This window comes from Alosa pseudoharengus, unplaced genomic scaffold, assembly GCF_046254945.1.
Source record: "Alosa pseudoharengus isolate Yale_2024_CS ecotype anadromous, Long Island Sound unplaced genomic scaffold, YU_APseudo_1.1 YU_APseudo_1.1_scf_9, whole genome shotgun sequence".
NCBI lineage: Eukaryota > Metazoa > Chordata > Actinopteri > Clupeiformes > Clupeidae > Alosa > Alosa pseudoharengus.
In genome coordinates, this window is record NW_027468881.1 from 7,261,709 (window position 1) to 7,280,995 (window position 19,287).

The 19,287-nt window shown below is 40.4% G+C and overlaps 1 protein-coding gene across 1 annotated transcript; it reads left to right on the plus strand.

The window, feature by feature from the left end:
• The first annotated feature begins 1,806 nt into the window (after positions 1-1,806).
• syn2a (synapsin IIa) lies at positions 1,807-16,845 on the plus strand. The gene is made up of 11 exons (XM_076275820.1): positions 1,807-2,468; positions 11,145-11,202; positions 11,369-11,460; positions 11,672-11,828; positions 12,027-12,116; positions 12,281-12,343; positions 12,637-12,779; positions 12,884-12,958; positions 13,724-13,826; positions 15,184-15,327; positions 15,631-16,845. The coding sequence occupies exons 1-11, from the start codon at positions 2,086-2,088 to the stop codon at positions 15,763-15,765; spliced, it is 1,443 nt and encodes a 480-aa protein (XP_076131935.1). The 5' UTR covers positions 1,807-2,085; the 3' UTR covers positions 15,766-16,845.
• The last annotated feature ends 2,442 nt before the right edge of the window (positions 16,846-19,287 follow it).

The following is a 19,287-nucleotide window of genomic DNA, read 5'->3' on the forward strand; positions in this document are numbered from 1 at the left end:
CGATTGCTAACTTACTCTAGCTACTAGTAGTTGGCTAACTTGTTTGCTAGCCAGCAAGTTATGACTCACAGGTACTGACGTAAGCAAAAGAACTGCGCAGGAGCCCACAGCCCACCATGCCCGTTTTACTAGAGAACATCAATCAAACCGTATTTCTTTCACCCAGTTGTCTATTTTTTCTGTAAAAAAGCAAGACTAGTGTTCGCCTTGCTCTATTAGAAATACAAAGTGACGTAGCCTATAAACTCAGAAATATTCTGTGGATGCAATTTATATATATATATATATATATATATATATATATATATATATAGGCTATGCAATTCAACGGTTTGCTGCTTTATGAGGTAGGCCTTTTTCATGAGCAACTACTTTAGGTATCATCTTATTTATTATGAAGGATGACTGTCATGTGAAAGACAGATACACGTCTGTCATCCAGACAGTGCAGCTCTGGGTCCAAGTCGGGACAGGGAAAAAACCCTCAGTGCCACTGATGGCTATACTGGTGGTGCTTGCAAGGTTTTAACATGCTTTTGGATAGAAATGTTAGGTTTAGACCAAAACTCAATAATGCTTAGTTATGCTCCTATCTAGATCCATTTTCTTCTAGCCTACAAGGTGATATTAAAACTAGTGCAAAACTAAAAAGACCTATAAAAACTACAGGTAAGCATAAACAAAAATAAAATACACTGGGTTAAACTGGATTAAACAGTTCAAAGTTAAATTTAAGAACTGCATTAAAGTTCTTAAAGCATAGCAAACGAACACATTTGGTATGCCTTACATGTAGTCAAGATGTTTGTTGTTATATAGTCTACTACCTTGTATACAGTTTGCAGTTTCCATGGCTTGAACATTTCTCCTAAAATTATTGTTTCCATGGATACCTTGAATGACAGTAATTGGTGTATACTTTTGTCCATTGCCTCTGCCAGAAGAGAAGATACATAGGACACCTATAGGATAGATAAAACAAACATGGAAAGTAGGAGATATGCCAAATATGAAAATATATTAATTAACGTTCACCATTATGTTTTGGAAATAATACAATAACCTATGTAGGCCTAATGGGATTTTGTAACTTAAAGCAGGGAATATATTGGCCTATGAATATTTCTGAATGAGGGGGTGAAATGCCTCAAATCATTACCATCACACTGATCTCTCTCTCTCTCTCTTTCTCTCTCTCTTTCTACATAGCAGTTTACAGGAAAGATGGCTCCATAAATCAGTCTCTGTGAAGGAGGGGTTAACAGTGCTCAGTGAGGTCCCAGGAGAGATGTGCCGGCGCTTGTCTCTCCTTTTACACAGACACTAGAAATCCCTCTTAGCCATTTTGTCTTCTTGTCCTTTCTGCACCCTTCAGAGGACATGCAGCACACTGAGACAAAAAAACACTGAACTGACTGCGGAGAAGGTAACCTCCATTTTAGCCCCCCCCCCCCCCCCCCCCCCACACACACACACACACACACACACACACATACACAGTATCCTAAAAGCAGCTCCCCTGTATTATTATTGTGTATGTTTTCCTCCCCTCCCTGCAAGGAAGACGTGACGCTGGTGAGGCAGCAGAGAGTGGGGGAGGGGAAGACAGAGTGAGCGTGCGTGTGCTGGTGAGCCAAGCAGAGCAGGCAAGCGCGCGCGCGAGCAAGCGAACGAACGGGCATCTCTTGCAGGGATTCATTTGGATGAGGTGTGGGGGGGGGGGGCTGGTGATTGGCTGGGAGCGTGAGCAGCGTCACTCACGCAGGCAGGGGGGAAAGCTCACAAGCAGCGAGCACGGCGTAGCATAGTGGAGCTGGGAGGAAACCCTTTTACATTGGTTGCTGAACCCCCCCTCACGCACACTCCACACACACCCCCACCCCTCATACAGCTGCAGCCAGGAGGGAGGTGATCCTCTCTGCTCACGTCAATTTTTACTCCAAGCGCTACCCATCCGCTGCTGCGGCTTCTCTCTCTGTTCAGCTCTGGACGCAACCTGCTAGCCTCCATCTCCTTTCCTCTTCTTCCTCCTCCTCCTCCTGCTCCTGCTCTGCCGTCCGTCCAGCTCGTCACGCCGCTGCAGCCATGAACTACCTGCGTCGCCGTCTATCCGACAGCACCTTCATCTCCAACCTGCCGAATGGCTACTTGTCGGACCTCCAGAAGCCGGACCCCCCACAGCCTCCTCCCCCGCAGCCAGAGGTCTCGGCACCTGCGTCTGGGGGGCAGGTCGGCGGAACACCGCCGCCCAGCACTTCCCCGGCCGTGGAGGGCAAGCCCCAGCCTCAGACCCAGCCCCAGCCCAAGCCTCAGCCAGCGTCCCAGCCGACTGGCACGGGGTTCTTCAGCTCCATCACCAACGTGGTGAAGCAGACGGCAGCCTCAGCGGGACTGGTGGAGCAGACCCCCGTCACGGCGCCCAAGAAGTTTAAGATACTGCTGGTCATTGATGAACCCACACAGGAGTGGTAAGTGACAGCAGGCGATGTCAAAACTGCATTTTAGTTGTGTTGTGCTGTGCTGTTGCAGTGGTGTGTTGTGTTAACCTGTGTCGTGCTGCATGAAAGCAGCTCTTCTTATCAACAGGTTTTGATGCCCTCCAGTACTCCTCTGATCAGTTGTGATGCGTTATGAAAGATTTGACTATTTGTGTTGGTTGTTCAGCCCTGTGTGTACCCTTCTCTCTATATCATGAATAATATATATTGAGTGTCATTTGGAAAAGGTATCCTGCCAGGCTTGAATGTTTCCACACATATTTAATACAGAGGAATATCTGATACTTAAAATAACAACATAGTCTGGATTTTAATATTCACTTAAAAAATAAATATTTCTAATATATATTGTATACATTTTGAACCCCATAAGAGTGTGAAATGGAAACGCATTCAGGGTATACGTGGCTTAAAAACAATACACCTTCATCTTGACGTCAGTGGAAAAACTGAGGTAGTTCAAGTAATTCAATCAAGTCAAGGAAGGGAGCTATTACACTAAGTGATTCGCATACAGTGATGTTGGCTATATCTACACAAGCTTTGCACTTATTCAGACAGAAAGGTAGGATTGAGTGTGTACAGGTATCCAGGGCCAGGACCTCACACCAGACAGTCACACCAGGCTTTTCACTAGAAGATATATTATGTATTAATTTAGGTATACTAAGGCAAGGAAATCTCAGTTAAATTTAGTATCCCTAGTTAGCTAATTATTATCTGTGTGTATGTATGTGTGTATGTATGTGTGTGTGTGTGTGTGTGGCTATAGTTGTATGTGGATGCCTTCAAAATAAGTATGCACAGAAAATGATGGGCAGATTTTTTTTTTCATATTTATTCATCTTTCCCTGTAGATCACAGATGGTATTATGAATGCTAATGCCCCAGACTCATTACATTTTCAATGATTTCTGATTGAGCCAGTGAGTGATTGGGCAATAATATCAATGAAAGGCAGGGACATAGTATTCTTCTCTCAAGTTACAAACCAATTCTGCTGCATTGTAAACATTACACTTCCAGATTTGTTAAATAGCGGAATAAATCTGTTCAACAGTACAGATCAACAGTTTCACCATAGGATAAATGATGAACATTATTATACATGAGCCTAAACGGGTACTGTCACCTTGAAATGATGTCTTGCACAAAGACATGAGTTTGATTTGAGGCCCAGAAAAGATGGACTCAAACCAGGAGCCGTTGCCAGACAACCATTGCCCCTCCTCAGCCAGTGCCACCCAATCAATAGATTTCCACTGTGACGTGACGTGACCAGATTTGAAGCGAGATTAGATGGCTATACACTCTAAAACTGAGATAATTTAGAAGTTTATGCCACCATTATTGTTATGTGATTGGATCTGGGAGTATTAATGAAATTGGTCTTTAACATATTATAAAGTAAGTCACTTACCTTCCCAGAATTGTTTATGTACCCATTAGAGGCTGTATATATATATATATATATATATATATATATATAAAACGTTAAATTAAATTTTAACATTACTAGTTGACAAACTCAGTCTTGCAAAAATAAGGATACAATCAATTGTAGATATGCAAAATGATCTGAATAATCATGGCATGGCATCTCATGATTCACACAATATTCAGTCACAGACCTCTCAAAGAAATGTAAAAGGACATTTGAAAGGTTAATTGCAATGCTGGTATTTAAGAGACAGCCAGTATCAGTGTTTGCATTCTTTGCTGTCTGAATACTGAGCCACAGAGAGAGTTCAAACTGTTTTGTTTTCTCAGAGCATCTGTTTTCCTAATAGTTATGAAATTGGAATGCCGGCTAGATGAAGTATGCTAAAAAAAAAAAAGCTTCAGTTCCAGAATGTTAACAGCAACAATATTTGCTATAGTACAGTAAGTGTTTGAATGATTGTATCGTGATAGGGGTGGTGCAATATAGAGCTTGTTGGAAATGTCAAAGCTATCATCAGTGTGACCAAACATTACTACAACCCTGCCTTAGCACACTTCCTTGATATATCTATTGCAACTATTTTATTGGTCAGTATACATAAAGGTAGATGTGAGATATAGGCATAAGTATAATATAAAATAATACATCAGGGAGATATACTGCACTGTCCGACTGAAGAACTGCCAGGTCCGAATCAATCTCAGTGCTAAGTGGTAGAGATAAATGGAGATGGAGAGCTAATTAGCCTAATAATGACCCTATCTGACATTTGGCAGTGTTAGTTGTCCCTTGCATCTGTATGGCACCTCTGCCTCTGTTTCTTTTGCAGCCTCACCTCAAATACCCCAGAGATGAAGGCTAATAATGCTAATAGATTTACAGTCAAATGTCAAACCAGAAAATAGTAAAAATGTGAGCTCGCTGTTGTTATTTTTCCTCATTGGAGGCCGACTAAATGTCAGATAAGACGACGGACACATGCTTTGTGCGAAAACATAATTAGCGTGTTCTGCCATGTTTAATATTTTGAAGTTCTCAGTCCTCTCGTCCCACAATCATCTTTGTTGCTGAGCAGATGTGCAGCCCTGGGCCAGAAACTGTGCCCAGGCGAGACAGGCAACAGATTTAGACTCAGTCTGGCAGTTGTGTAGAGAGACCACAAGGCAAAATCTGTCATTGGTCACAACAGAAAACCAACACAATGATACTCAGAAGGCTAGTCAATCTGTGCCAAAATAACTTGGCAGTGACAATGTTCACATTGAAATGCCCTTCACCTCATTTTGACACACTAATATATGTAATGTAGAGCATTGTCCTTTATTTAGTGGATTTGACAAGGAAGTTCTTTTGGTCAAATCAACTGAGGTTCTTGTCCTTTAGTGAAAGCGTAGCTAGAAAATCTGATTCCTGTCTCTGAATTGATCAACATGGCCTGGCTCACGGCCCACACACAGTATATTGACTCAACCAGCGACTGATAAAGGGAAGGGTCATCTCTAAAGACATCCCTCCTCTCCTCTTAGTGAGCTGGACTATGTCAGCAAGCAGCTTTTAAATGTATTATATGATTTGTTTGCTGTACCAAGGGCTTACCATCAGTGGTCTGTGAAGGCATTGGTGATGCATTAGATAATGTACCTGTAGTTTCACTGTGTGAATCATTCTATTCAGCAATGGTTTTAAGGTTGCTTCTTTAGTCCAAACGGTGGTCTTGGGGTCACAATCAGTTGAGCCACCACTATAAATTGTATATAATATATTGTGTACTACTATACATTTAGCTAAACAACCTAAAACTAAACCTTGCACAATAAAAATTTAAATTAGTCCTAAATTATATTCAAGCTAAATGTCAAATTAACAGTAGAAATCAGCATTTACTTTACACTCTAGGAAGTCTAGGAATTCCCTTGTAAAAAGTCTGTGCAGTCTTTCAACTTCAGTCTCGACTTTCTGAAGTCTAAATTCTTGAAAGGGTTATGCAGTGTTCTTTTGTTACACCTCATAAAAACTAGGGCACATTTAGTGGTGAGTCATCTCAATAGATAAATGTCACACAGAGGAATTCAGATGATCCTACGCATTTATACTCAAGTATTTCACATGATAATTTTCCTCTCAGGAGACAGGCTCTCAAGTACAGCTAATATAATTCTCCCTGCACTGAACTAAACCCACACCTATAATAAAGATAGGGCACCATTTTAGAAAGAAATATGCCCCAGTTTAAGGGGTAGCTTGAGTGATCGTTTATCTGTGGCTGATAACAGATACATATTGCATGAGAGCATACAGTTATTTTCACTTAAAAACAACTTTGTCACCGTTCGTTTTAAGCAACAGCTAACAGCAATAAGCCTAAGATGTCATCGAGAATCTTTTCAGATAACCCTGTAGTCACCAAAGTGTTCTTTTTTGAAAGTGAGGTGTTAAATATAAAATGCCAGAATTCTTTTTTGCCAGCCATCTAACATCCAATATCTCAGAAGCAGCCAGCATATGCTCAGGGCTGAACTGACCCATTTATTACATCCCTGATGTGGACAGCTTTTCACCCTCTTAATTTAACCTCTCCTTCACAGCCTGAGATTATAAAGGCATGACAGTGCCGATCAATCACATAGATGTAACCAACACCCTACTGAATATGCTGAAGCACACATCCCACAGCACAGATCCATGCGCACAACACATGAAAATGATTCCTCCAGATAACATTTACAAACCATGGCTGCCCGTGCTTGGAGTAGCGAACTGCCAATAATATTGAATCAGCAGAGCAAGTGGTTCAGGGTGAAATCCAAACGGACTAGCAATAACAACAAGAACAAATCAAAACAGACAATCTAATTGCACATCGTTGAATCCTTCATTGTGCAGTGGTTTTAAATTCCAGCAGGAGATCAAGAAATGACATTTTTGCTGCAGTACAATGAAGCAATAACATGGTAGGACATGACAAACCATGCCAATAATGGTTATGGTAATAGATTTAATCCAAAACAAATAACAAGAAATGTGCACATTATGTGCGAATGTCTGAATGTTGTATTCATTTGCCTATGGCTGAACCACAGCCGTGGATATATCCTTTACTAACCCCAATCTCACACGTGCCATATTGCTTATGCTTTTGTTTAATCCACTGTTTCCATTGTTGCTGCTGTGGTGAGGACTTGGTAGGGAGACATAGAACCTTGTTGCTATGCAGAGCATGACAGGGCTGCATTTCAACATGATCAGAATGCTCCAGCTCGCTCATCTGCATAGCAATGACCTGCCACTGGTCCAGATAGAATAAAAGAATATCAACAGTTTGTAAGAGTACCTGTAGGAAGCTCACAATTCAATCTTCTCCCACAGGCTACACAAGTGCTAAAGCCTCTCCATAGCAGTCAGTTTATTAAAGCAATATCCTCAGCATTCCCTGCTGCAGTGGTTCAGTGCTCTACGGGTAACATCAGGACAACCGAGTAGGCATGAATCACTGTCTTGCCATACAGTGGCCATACACCTAAACAAAGTAACAGAAGCAGATCTTGAGAGGGATAATGTGAGTGGTGAAATAATAAGAGAGGGTGATTTTTGCAAGCTCTGTAAAAGATTGGATTGCTTTGGATCTCAAACCAAATCACAAATCAAGTCGCAGCTCAAAACCCTGCAAATCAGCGAGATATTGAGAATGATCTTTTTAAAAACTTTTCAAGTAGCAGTGAGAGCAGGCACGCTCAACTCCAAATCTCACGACAATTTCGGGTGCGAGCCAAAAGGTGACAACTTAGAATAGAAAAACCGCACTCTCAAGTACATTTTCTTGACTTATTTATTAATGCCATGTCCACAGACACGTTTCATCCTAAGCCATCAGCAGTGTGTAGTGTGACTACCAACATGAATGCTTTTTATCATTGAAGGGGTAAAGGGTTACAGGTGAATCACATGAGGTCATTAGGTGAGCTGCACCCAAGGGTGCGCTGCACCATCAGTTGTACAACATATTTGCACACAAAAGACACAATACATCAGACTATAGTGAATAGACACATGCAAACCCTATCAAACAGTTGCCAAATTAATCAGCATTAAGAAAAATGAAAAAATTAAATAAATAATAATATAATAATAGCCTAAATACAATTGATTGTCACATTAAATAGGCTAAGCAAAAAATACAAACATGCAAAATAGGACGATGGTGGCAATAGTGCACCCATCTTCTCAGCCCCTTCTCTGGCATCCTACATGTTAATGCATTAATCAGCAATTTATTTATTTAAAATTATGCAAAAATAGAGAGAGCCCACCACATAGGCTATACATTACATACAGCCCAGTAAATAAATATGCATTACACAAAGGTCATAGAAACTCACAAGAAGCAATTTAAAACCAGTTCTTCATTTAAACCATTAGGGTGTACTGTTTGGAGCGAATAGATCCAGAAGGCCTCCCGTTGAAGGAGATAGCGTTCCCTGTCTCCGCCCCGTTTAAGAAGCTTAACTGCCTCGATGCCTTGAAATTTCAAAGTACAGACGTCGTGCCTAGATTCATTAAAGTGTCTTGCCACAGATGACTTAATGTCATGATTACGTATGTTGCTTTTGTGTTCATTTATTCGTATTCTTAATTCTCTTTTTGTTTTACCAACATAACAAAACCCGCATGGACATTTCAGTAAGTAAACGACAAAGGATGTGCGGCAAGTGATTCTCCCCCTCACAGAGAAAGACTCGCCGGTCCGTGGATGTAAAAAGGAGTTGCCTTTAATCATCGCAATACAGTTCACGCAACTCCTGCAGGGGAAGTTGCCAGGATCAAGAGTTGAAAGCCAATTGGTTGGCGGAGTTTTTATCTTTTTAAAAACTTTACTTTTACTTTTTGACTTTCTATTGAATTCCATTTCTCAATATTGCATTCAAATCAAATGACTTTCCATCTCTGTAATGCAGAGCCTTTTTTTAGCTTTATGTCCGGCAAAATTATATCAAGCAATAATTTCAATTCAACCTCTGCAAATTTTGATGGTTAAAATCGAGACCTGCTATGAGTCATTTACCAGAGAGTATATCCGGCTTCACTTGGATATATTTTGCTATTCTATTATCATACAGAGGGGGGATATGTGCCACAAATGCTGATTAACATCTTAAAATGTCTCAGAGGAATACTGGTCTCAATGGAAAGCTCTTTCTAGAGTAGCTTTAATTGTATAGTCAGTGCATAGTCCTAATAGATTTACCATCATAAAAACATGTTTATGGGAATGGGATGTTTTCCTGCATAGCAACTACAGTACCATTACACAGTCAAACTGGATCACTATGGGAACCATGAAGGTATAGTGGAAGAGTACTGGAAAAAGCACTATCACAGCGTCACGCTCCTGCTTTCTTCTTTCTGCTTTCATCACAACAGCATGTCTGTGCTTGCCCACTAATGAACACGACTATGGTTTCAATGTCTAAATCTGCATCAGGCTATCTACACAATACATTTCAATTTGGTGCATTAGGCCAGAGGTACACCGAAGCCCTTTGGGTCAACCCTGTTGCGTTAAATGTGCTTTATAAATAGACGGACTTGACTCAAATATCAAACCAAAATGCCAAGGCAACACCGATTACTGATTATGAAGTATGTCACACACATTATTGTAGGCTATAACAGGAATGTTCATTCTTATGCCCATATTTTTTAGACAGTGTGTTCATGAGCTGAGACAACAGCAATAGGTATATGTTCACATGATGTTGACAGAGCTGCGTAATAGATCTGTAGCCTATTAGGCCACTGTATAACAACCACTTTGTGACTACCTAAAGCTGTTTTAATTAATTGAATTAATTGATGTATTTGAAAAATAGCCCGCTAGCCTATTTCATAAGCCTGTATAAAAAAACATTGGGTTCCTCAAAATTCTTGGCACACCAGTTCAAAGCCACTGCATTAGACATATCGTAGTGGATGTTGAGCTGCATGTGGTCAAATCTCTGTCTGTTTCCCTTTGATCTTATGTGCCACCTGTAGCAGGCCGATTCGGGATTCTCATCTATCCTCACTGAGACAAGTTTTGTGCTGAAATTAGATCAGGAATGAATAATGCAGGTGGAGCTGGCCAGCTGGCATTTTTCCTGGGAAAATATATCTGACGCGAGCTCCTCCAGAACAAAGTGATACTGAAGCTGAAGCAAGTGATTAATTCGTTCTCATACTGAAAGCAATTAATCCAGTAAAATCACAACAGCACGCATGATGGTAAGGTTTTCATCAACATAGTGAAGACGAGTCAGTTAAAATTAAAACCAACAGCTTCAGTGATCATCACTGATTAAGTTCAAAGGGAACATAAAAATGACTGCATTTGGCTATTTTCCTCTTAATAAAGACTTAACTATTTCACATGGTGATGGCACATGGTGATGGCATAAACATATTAGGATTGTGTGAAATTACATATATATGGATTTTTAATGTTCAGAAGAAATGTATGTTTGTGTATTTTATTATTTATTATAAAATGTATTTAAAGGAACCATATGTAAGATTGTGGCCAAAACTGGTACTGCAATCACTTTCAAAATACTGAAGAGCGGTGTATCCCCTCCCCCTCCACCCTGACTCGAGGTTGCCAACCCTGATGGCGAAACACTACTGACTTCGTGATTAGTAGATAGGTGGAGGGTGGCGCATCAGGCCAAAACACAACATGGCATGACAAAACACAACATCAACAACAGTTGAGGGCTGCAACTTCACTTTTTAAATGACAATATCCTGGCTGGACTACTGTTGTCAGTGATATAAGTATTTGAAATGAACATGATTTCTTAATGTCTAGTGACATATCAGGGCCATTTTATGATTAATTGAAATATTTTTCTTACATACGGTTCCTTTAAGGACAAGTCCAGACAAATGCCCTGAGAGACCCACTGTTTTAAGGGGATTGTGAGATGTCTAAACCATATCTTTCTGTCTGTTTACTAGAAATAGACTGAGAAACCCATACAAAACCTGTCTAGCATGGCACGTTGTCATGCCACTAAACACTAAACAGTGATGGTAGCTCAGGAGAAAACATGGTGAAACAGGGGAGTTTTATTTATTTGTTTTGGTGTTGGTGCAGATGTTGCTGGGTGTGTTTAACAATGTTCAGTGTCTGGGTAAATTTTCATACCTCAATACCACTTTTTTTTCAGGGCAAAAATGTTCAGAGGGAAGAAGGTACAGGGAGATTATGACATCAAAGTTGAACAGGTATGTGCAGTGAAGAGTAAAATGAGACATCTGTACATCTATATTGGATAAGTGCATAGAATGTATGCAGTAAGATGTTATGTAAATGTAATCCCACACACAGTCAACACAGGCACTGTTGTACCTTTTTTCTTGTGCCATGCTAAATGCCAGTGTTTTGTTGTAGGCCCAGTTTGGTGACATTGATGTGGTATCCCATGCCAGTGGGACATGCACTGTGGCAATGCAGGTCTGGAGGAATGAGACAAAGGTGATCAGGTGAGACACTGAACACACCAGATGCAATCATTTCCCCCATAAAGCTTTTATGGTTTTCATTCCAATATGTCCTCCAGCTGTGGCCAGAGCAATGGAGCCTCTCAGGCCAGTCTAGCTATAAGGAAATGTGGGAGCGTGATATGTACAGTATTTGGCCATGTATGTTTTCAACGGCATGGTCATGTTTGTTCTTTTGCCCTGTCATTTTCAGGTCATTCAAGCCGGACTTTGTGCTCATCCGCCAGCACGCCTACAGTATGACAGAGAACGAGGACTTCCGCAACCTCATCATCGCGCTGCAATACTCTGGCATTCCCAGCTTAAACTCCTTGGACTCCATCTATAACCTCTGTGACAAACCCTGGGCTGTATGTACTGTTCCTGAACTCCTAAAGTTGTCATGACTTGAAACCATGTGAAGACAGTAACATCTAAATATGTTGTTATGATTACGTTTCATTATTCTCACTACACTAGAACATTCACTTCATCTTTTGTAGTAACAGCTGGTTATTACATTTAGGTACAAGTCCATAACACTTTTCTGTTTTGTGTTCTCTATGTAGTTTGCTCAATTGATTGGTGCATACAGAAGACTTGGCCCAGAAAAGTTCCCTCTCATTGAGCAGACATACTATCCAAACTACAAGGAAATGGTAGGACATGACGAGTATTTTTAGTCTTATTAACAATGGGGATCATATGAGTGCCCAGTCTTATTCGTCATTAGACAACGATGGCACTGATTTGATTTAATGGCTGTTGACAGAGCCAGGCCCATATTTAGAAACTCATAAACTAATGTGTAACCTTCTTCCAGGTTGCCATGCCGACATTTCCTGTTGTTGTGAAAATTGGACATGCTCATTCAGGAGTGGGCAAGGTAGGTATGGTGGAGTTTATGTGATTCTGGTGTGGGGCTATACTGAACGCTTCTGTATTAGGCTATAACTGATGCTGGTGTAGGGCTATACTGAAAGCTTCTGGATTAGGCTATAACTGATGCTGGTGTGGGGCTATACTGAAAGCTTCAGGATTAGGCTATAACTGATGCTGGTGTGGGGCTATACTGAAAGCTTCTGGAGTAACTGATGCTGGTGTGGGGCTGTACTGAAAGCTTGTGAAGACCTTCATGATCTGATCTGAGGCCTGTCTGTTTGTGTTCTAACCTAACAGGTGAAAGTGGACAATCATAGTAAATTTCAGGATATTGCCAGCGTTGTGGCTCTCACAAAGACATACACCACCTCAGAGCCTTTCATCGAATCCAAGTATGACATCAGGATTCAGAAGATCGGGACCGATTACAAGGCTTACATGTAAGGAAATGAAAATTCAGCGACACACCCTTCTCATGCCAAATACCATGAAGATTTATTTGGTTGTAGTAAGTAATAACGGATGGATTCATATTCTTTATCAGGAGGACATCTATCTCTGGGAACTGGAAATCAAATACAGGCGCTGCAATGCTTGATCAGATTGCCATGACAGACAGGCAAGCTACTCAACAAGAACACACCACCAAAGCATTAATGAGACTGAATTAAACTGTGCAAACGACCATATCCATGTTTTGTTTTGAAATGATAAAAAAACAAGTGCCACTTGCCAAGCAGTTCTCATATGCTCATATATGTCTGCAGCTACTACAAATTCCATCCAAAAAAGGCTCTTTGTATATCATCACATATTTCAAGCACGCAGTGCAGCACTGATATCAAGATCATACTGTCATAGTGTTTTAGCCTCCCTATTCATCAGAGATAATTATGTTTGTGGTGGTAATTATGTCTAAAAAATAGATGAGGGTTTGTTGTGTAGGCAGGTGGTAGTGCATACAGATAGCCTTGTCAGCCATGTCAGGACAGTAACAGGCTTTGTAGAGAGGCAGTAACTGTAGCCCAGTTCTGCTAGGTCTTGGAAGGATACTGGAGTCAGTGTTGTTAAGATTCAGCTGATGATACAAGACACAGTGCTTTGAGCTACGTTGCCAGGCAATCCCATAACCTGTTCTGTGTGTCTGGATTGTAACAAGTGGCTTGCTGATAATTAAAAGATGATGATTGTGATGATTAAAAAATCAAGTAAAAAATGTGTTGCCCAATATCAATGTGTATGCACCCAAACAGTAAGAGTCACATGTTGCCAGGTGACATTGCTCAAAATGTTGCGATGTGTGTCTTCATCTTTAGTGACACTCTGTTTGTTGTCCTCATATAACTAACATGTGCTGACCTGATTTGTGTATGTTTGATTACAGTTATAAACTTTGGGTTGACACCTGTTCTGAGATGTTTGGCGGTCTGGACATTTGTGCAGTCAAAGCCATCCATGGCAAAGATGGGAAGGATTATATCACTGAGGTTTGTGATATGAATTATTAATGGGGTGTAGTTTTGTTAGTGTAATTGTAATGATTGTGATAATATAAAATTAAGTTTTTGTATGTTGTGATGTTATAGAAAAGTCCTTTTAGGCAAGTCTCTCCTCTCGGTGGCCATATTGCAAGGCTTTTTGGGCACTTATCGGGCATCTATTTCGGGTACAACTGCGCATGGGCAATGTTTCAAGAATCACGACACACCAACCTCCAGCTGCGAGATTACAACACATGATTGGCACGATGTATTCACATGTCAACTTTTGGTGGCGGAAAGGGCAGAATATGTGTAGACGACTGCCATGTTTGCGTTACAAACTAACCCCATACATTTCTATGGGATATTCTTTGAGTGCTGTGTCTCCTCATTAGAAAGTCTCTGGTTATAGTATAAGCTTTAATATGGAAGGAAATTAGCTTTTCTGGTCTTATTTGATTTGTAAAATCACATGTATTGCACACATTCGTTGGGCAAATTTATTTTTATTGTAACGATTAGAAAGCAGCTCCATTTTGTTTATTAGTGTCAATTTATATATGGCGCCAAACCCTCTGGTAACTGAGGGAAATGAATGCTATGCCAGCAGCACTGTCCGTATTACTTCCTTACATGACTAGAATGAACCTAAATAGCACCTGACTCTTGATGGTTCAAGCACAGAACCATAGCACCCAGAGTTAAGATGGAATTTGGAATCATCTCACACTGTCATGGGACAGAACTGGACATTGAAATGTGAGGATTCTCTCACTTTGTTAAAGCAACACCAAAGAACTTTCCCTCTGTCGCACGCATGGTATTTGTTTATCCAGCACCGGCTTTGCAAATAACGATGTCCACAGACAAGGTAGAATATTTTGCATGACTTATAAAAGTACGATGTATTGCGACATCAGATGCAAGTCAAATTTGTAGTTTCTCATTCCATCGAACTACAGATCCGCTACCCGATCTGGCAAACTTACATAGTGCGGTTCACCCTGTTACAAGTTGATGAACCACTGAAACGATTTTTGAAACATTATTTTAAGGTACAAAAAACTCTTTGGTGTTGCTCTAAAGGAGAACTCCGGCAATTTTTCACACAGATCTCTGTTTTTTGAGGTCACCAAGTACTGTCGATACAGGGGGGGGGAAATTGGTGCTACCTAGCTCATGTTGCTGCAGCCAACACCTAGAGTAGCCAGGCAGTTACAGTGCTACACTTTGGGGGTGTCTTTAAAATCATGAACTGGAACTGGAACTGGATCCAGAATTGAGGTTTGAGATTCTCTAACTGTGTTATGGGCCAGTTTAACTCTGTGCTAAAGTGGTGTGTTTGTGATTGTGTGTGTATTAGGTGGTGGGCTCCTCAATGCCCCTGATTGGAGATCATCAGACGGAGGACAGGCAGCTGATCTGTGACATGGTTATTGCTAAAATGAACGCAGAAGCGGGATTAACTTCTAAACTCCAAAGGCCAACTACCATTCAACCATCACAGGTATGATACCCTGGCAAGACCCTGTAACCGCACTGAAAGTAAATGCATAAAAGCTCATTTTACCAAAACTAATAAAAAACTTTAATAAAACTTTGTTTTATTAAAAAGTAATATTGTAATTTTGTGTAAATATGATTTAATGTAAATTAACATTAACTACATATGGTATACTTTCAACCTTAGTTTAACTATGCTTGAATGCATAATTGTAGCACATACACTGTGTTTATAGTTTGTTGTTGGTTAGTTTGTGTCCACTAATTGTGCTCACCCTTTGTTGTGGTATTTGTTTGACCTCTTCAGATGCCAACGGAGAAGGAAGTTGGGAATGACTTGAAGAAGACCCCGACCCAGAAGCCCCCGCCTCAAGGTTGTTTACAGTACATTCTGGACTGTAATGGCGTTGCGGTGGGTCCCAAGCCTGTCCAGGCTAACTAAGACCACAGACAAGTAGACATAAGAGTAGAAGTGTTTAGAACTGCAGCCAAGGATCAGTCGCGTTGAGATAAAACCACAACGCATTGTGTTCCCTGAGATCAGGTTAGGACGAGGGGACTGGGTGGACAAGCTAAATGAGAGTTTAAGCGTAACTTCTCTGTGTATGTACACCTGCACAGTGTGTCATGTTGGCCTGGGCGGTGTTTGTCATTCCTATGCAGTGTCAAAATGTACTGTTCCCCTTGTTCCGCTGACAATTTGTGTGCTTTTGATGGTCGCTTTGGTTTTTCCCCTGTAAAAGTGAGTGTTTTTGATTTTCTTCAGGGCTGTTGTAAGTTGTGTAAAGAGCAGATTGTGCCTATACTGTTCTCAGTGTCACTTGTACCCATTTATGTTTTATTATTCAACATCGTATATTTATTTATTTATTTATTTACTTGTTCCACTTTTCCATTTTGTTGCATACTTATTGATGATGTTCAAACTGTGGTTGGATGTGCAGTTTGACGTGTGTGTAATGTGCGTCTGTAAATACATATAGGTATGCTTGTATGTATGGCCATTGTGGAGATTATATTCATCCTCATATTTACATGTCCCAGCCTAATATACATGTTTTTATTTGCATGAATGGTTTTAATAAGAGATACTTGTGATGAATTGTGAGGTCAGGATAAAGTATGTATTTTGTGACTGCACTGTTCGAATATCCTATATTTTGTGCACTACGAGCTTGGTGAATATCATAAGATGTTGTCCCTATTTTGAAGTATATGTGAAGTCTATATGCCGGTAAGAAAAGCTACATCACACTAACTAAACATGCTATATATATTTAAGAGTTCAACAACATTTAGCTATCAGTCTACTAAGCAAAATGCATCCAATTCTGAACCCCTGTGAAAATAGAAGAGAATGGAACCATTGAGTTCATTATTCACAGTAATACCCAAATCATTAGTCTCTATGCACAACACAGCTTTGGATAACAGTATACAGAAAAAAAACTATGACCAACACTTTGTAATATATACAGTATATATACCAATATTCTTTAAAGCCAAAGGATGAGAACTACACATTTCACTTTAAATGATTCAGCACTTATTTGCATTATTTTTTTTCTCACTTTTATTATCTCACAAACATAGCCTAACTCTGCCAATTCTGTTTGATGTATCATAGAAAAATTCTGTAGTCTTTTTTTTTTTCTTTTTTAGCCTTCCTTTATAGATAAAAGCCATATTTGACACACACTGTCTTTGTTCAATGAACGTTGTGAAGTATGGCAAGTACAGTAGATATATAATTTATTTTTTGAGCATTTTGTCTGTAGGATAAAACTGAGTGTTCAGACTATCAGCCAAATTTGGCTAATGAGCCAAGCCATATCAGGCCATATATGGAGGCGTAATTAGTTTGATACTATCTCTGTCCAGGTCATGTATGGCAGTCATAGATCATAGTGAGTATGGTTTTGCCGTTTGAAGATTATTTTTTCTATTTGCCTTATTTGAATTAGTTTATGGGATGTGCAATACAATGTTTATTTTCTTTAACAGATTGCTCTGCCCAAATAAGACATAGTAATATATATCAGTTGAAACTGACCCACTGTGCATACTCTGAAAGGGAACTTTTGTCTTGTCTTTTAGCCTATTTAGCAGATGACTAGAATGATCCTGTCATTCGGGGTGAGATATATACTTAACGAATAACAGGAACTGCCTGTTTGATGGACTTACGGTTTCCATGCTAATTTTGAAAGATGCATGAGTCCATCATTATGATCTGAGATATCAGCCATCTTACTTCATGCTTAGTATAAGCAGTTAGTGGTTAGTAGGCATTTCATTGCTAATCACCAATCACTGAACAAAATTGTAAATTTGTAGTAACAAAAGACTTGTTCCTAATTATGAATTTATTGTACTTGTGGAAAGTGTAAAGTGTTTACTAAGCTTTGTGTCATTCTATGAGTTGTACTGTAACAAAGTGTCAAGATAAGCAAAATAGAAATAGTTCCGATTTTCATCATGATTGGATTCTAATCTCTCTGATCATTTCAGAGTGCACCAACTTTACTACAGACCACAATGAGATATTTTTTGCCATAACTGCAATCAATCTCTACCCTGCACCATTAGTCAATTATGTACAGTATTCAGTATAATTAAACTCAATTACTTGGCCTTCGGGCACTGTGATTTCTTAGTGCCAATTCAATATTTGACTGATATTAAGGCGACATTCGTTCACTACAAATCTGAGATAATACTGTGGATGAATTCCTTTAAGTGATGATATCTTTCTTTCTCACAGGCAATAAAGGTTCATTTGCAATATACTATATGCTCGCTGTGTTGCTACATCTGTTACTGAAGGACTAGTTAATGTCAGACAACCAGCACTGATCTCTATTACTAATGACTAACACTGTTCTCATGGTGAGGTGTGCAAAAATGACAATACTAATCAGTACTGTCGAGCCCAATGTTTAGTTAAGCATAAGTCCTTTCTTAGAACACAGAAGACAGGTATGTCCCGATCCTCCCCTACATTTTCCTACTATCCATTTGTTGCATGAAGATTGATGTTCTGCAGAATCTTTACTTTGTTTCCTCATGCCTCATGCTACTTGTGCCTTCTTAGGTAGCTGTGGGAAATATTGTGTTGTGGCTTTTGATGTTTATAATGTTCCCTGGAGGACTCCGCTAAATTGAATGTAATAAAATTCATGTTACAAAATTGCTGGGTGATGGATATGTTTCTTGGCTAGACCAAGCAAAAAGAGCGAGAGAAAGAGAAATGGATTTAATATCAGAGTGTTTCTTGTACTGAACGTAGGGGGCTCCACGATTCCCCAGGCATCCATTTCTCAGTATCAACAACCATCTTCAGGGACTTCTGCCACCGCCTTTACCAGAGACCCCAGCAGGGGGCTGAGCACACATCCTGCAGGCCCGACAGCACATCGACATACTGGGCAGGGTCATCAGCAGCAGCAGCAGCAGCACCCTGAAGTGCAGCCAGCCAAGCCTGTGCCACCGAGACGGCGCAACTCAAAAACACAGAGCCAGTCCAGGCCCCAGGAACAACTCCCAGCCCAGGCTGCAGAACAAGGTCAAGACCAGGGCAGGCGTCAACAACAACAACAAGTTCAGCTCAAGCGCCAGGAACAAGTCCAGTCTGGGGCTGGAGGACAGCTCCAGTGCAGGCCTCAGGACCAGCTCCCTCCCAGGGCCCAGGCTCAGGCCCAATCCCAGTCTCCCACACAGTCTCTGTCTCCACCTGAACTCCTAGATGAGGCCAAGGCCCAACCTGATGCCAGTCAAGAGCAGCAGGCTACACAGGGAAGGGCCCAGGGCCACCCTCAGCTGAAGTAAGTAGCCATTTATTCCGATTGAGTAAATTAATGACAATCATTTAATCACAACTATAGTGTTTACCCAAAGTGGCATAATATAAAATTAAACTTGAAGTGCTTATTGATCAATGATACATATATAGACCTAGTTGTAA

Bases quoted from the DNA above. Each gene is read 5' to 3' on its own strand.
- syn2a (XM_076275820.1), top strand. From the start codon at position 2,086: ATGAACTACCTGCGTCGCCGTCTATCCGACAGCACCTTCATCTCCAAC. The intron at 2,469-11,144 runs GTAAGTGACAGC...CTTTTTTTTCAG, and splicing joins GATGAACCCACACAGGAGTG to GGCAAAAATGTTCAGAGGGA. The intron at 11,203-11,368 runs GTATGTGCAGTG...GTTTTGTTGTAG, and splicing joins ATGACATCAAAGTTGAACAG to GCCCAGTTTGGTGACATTGA.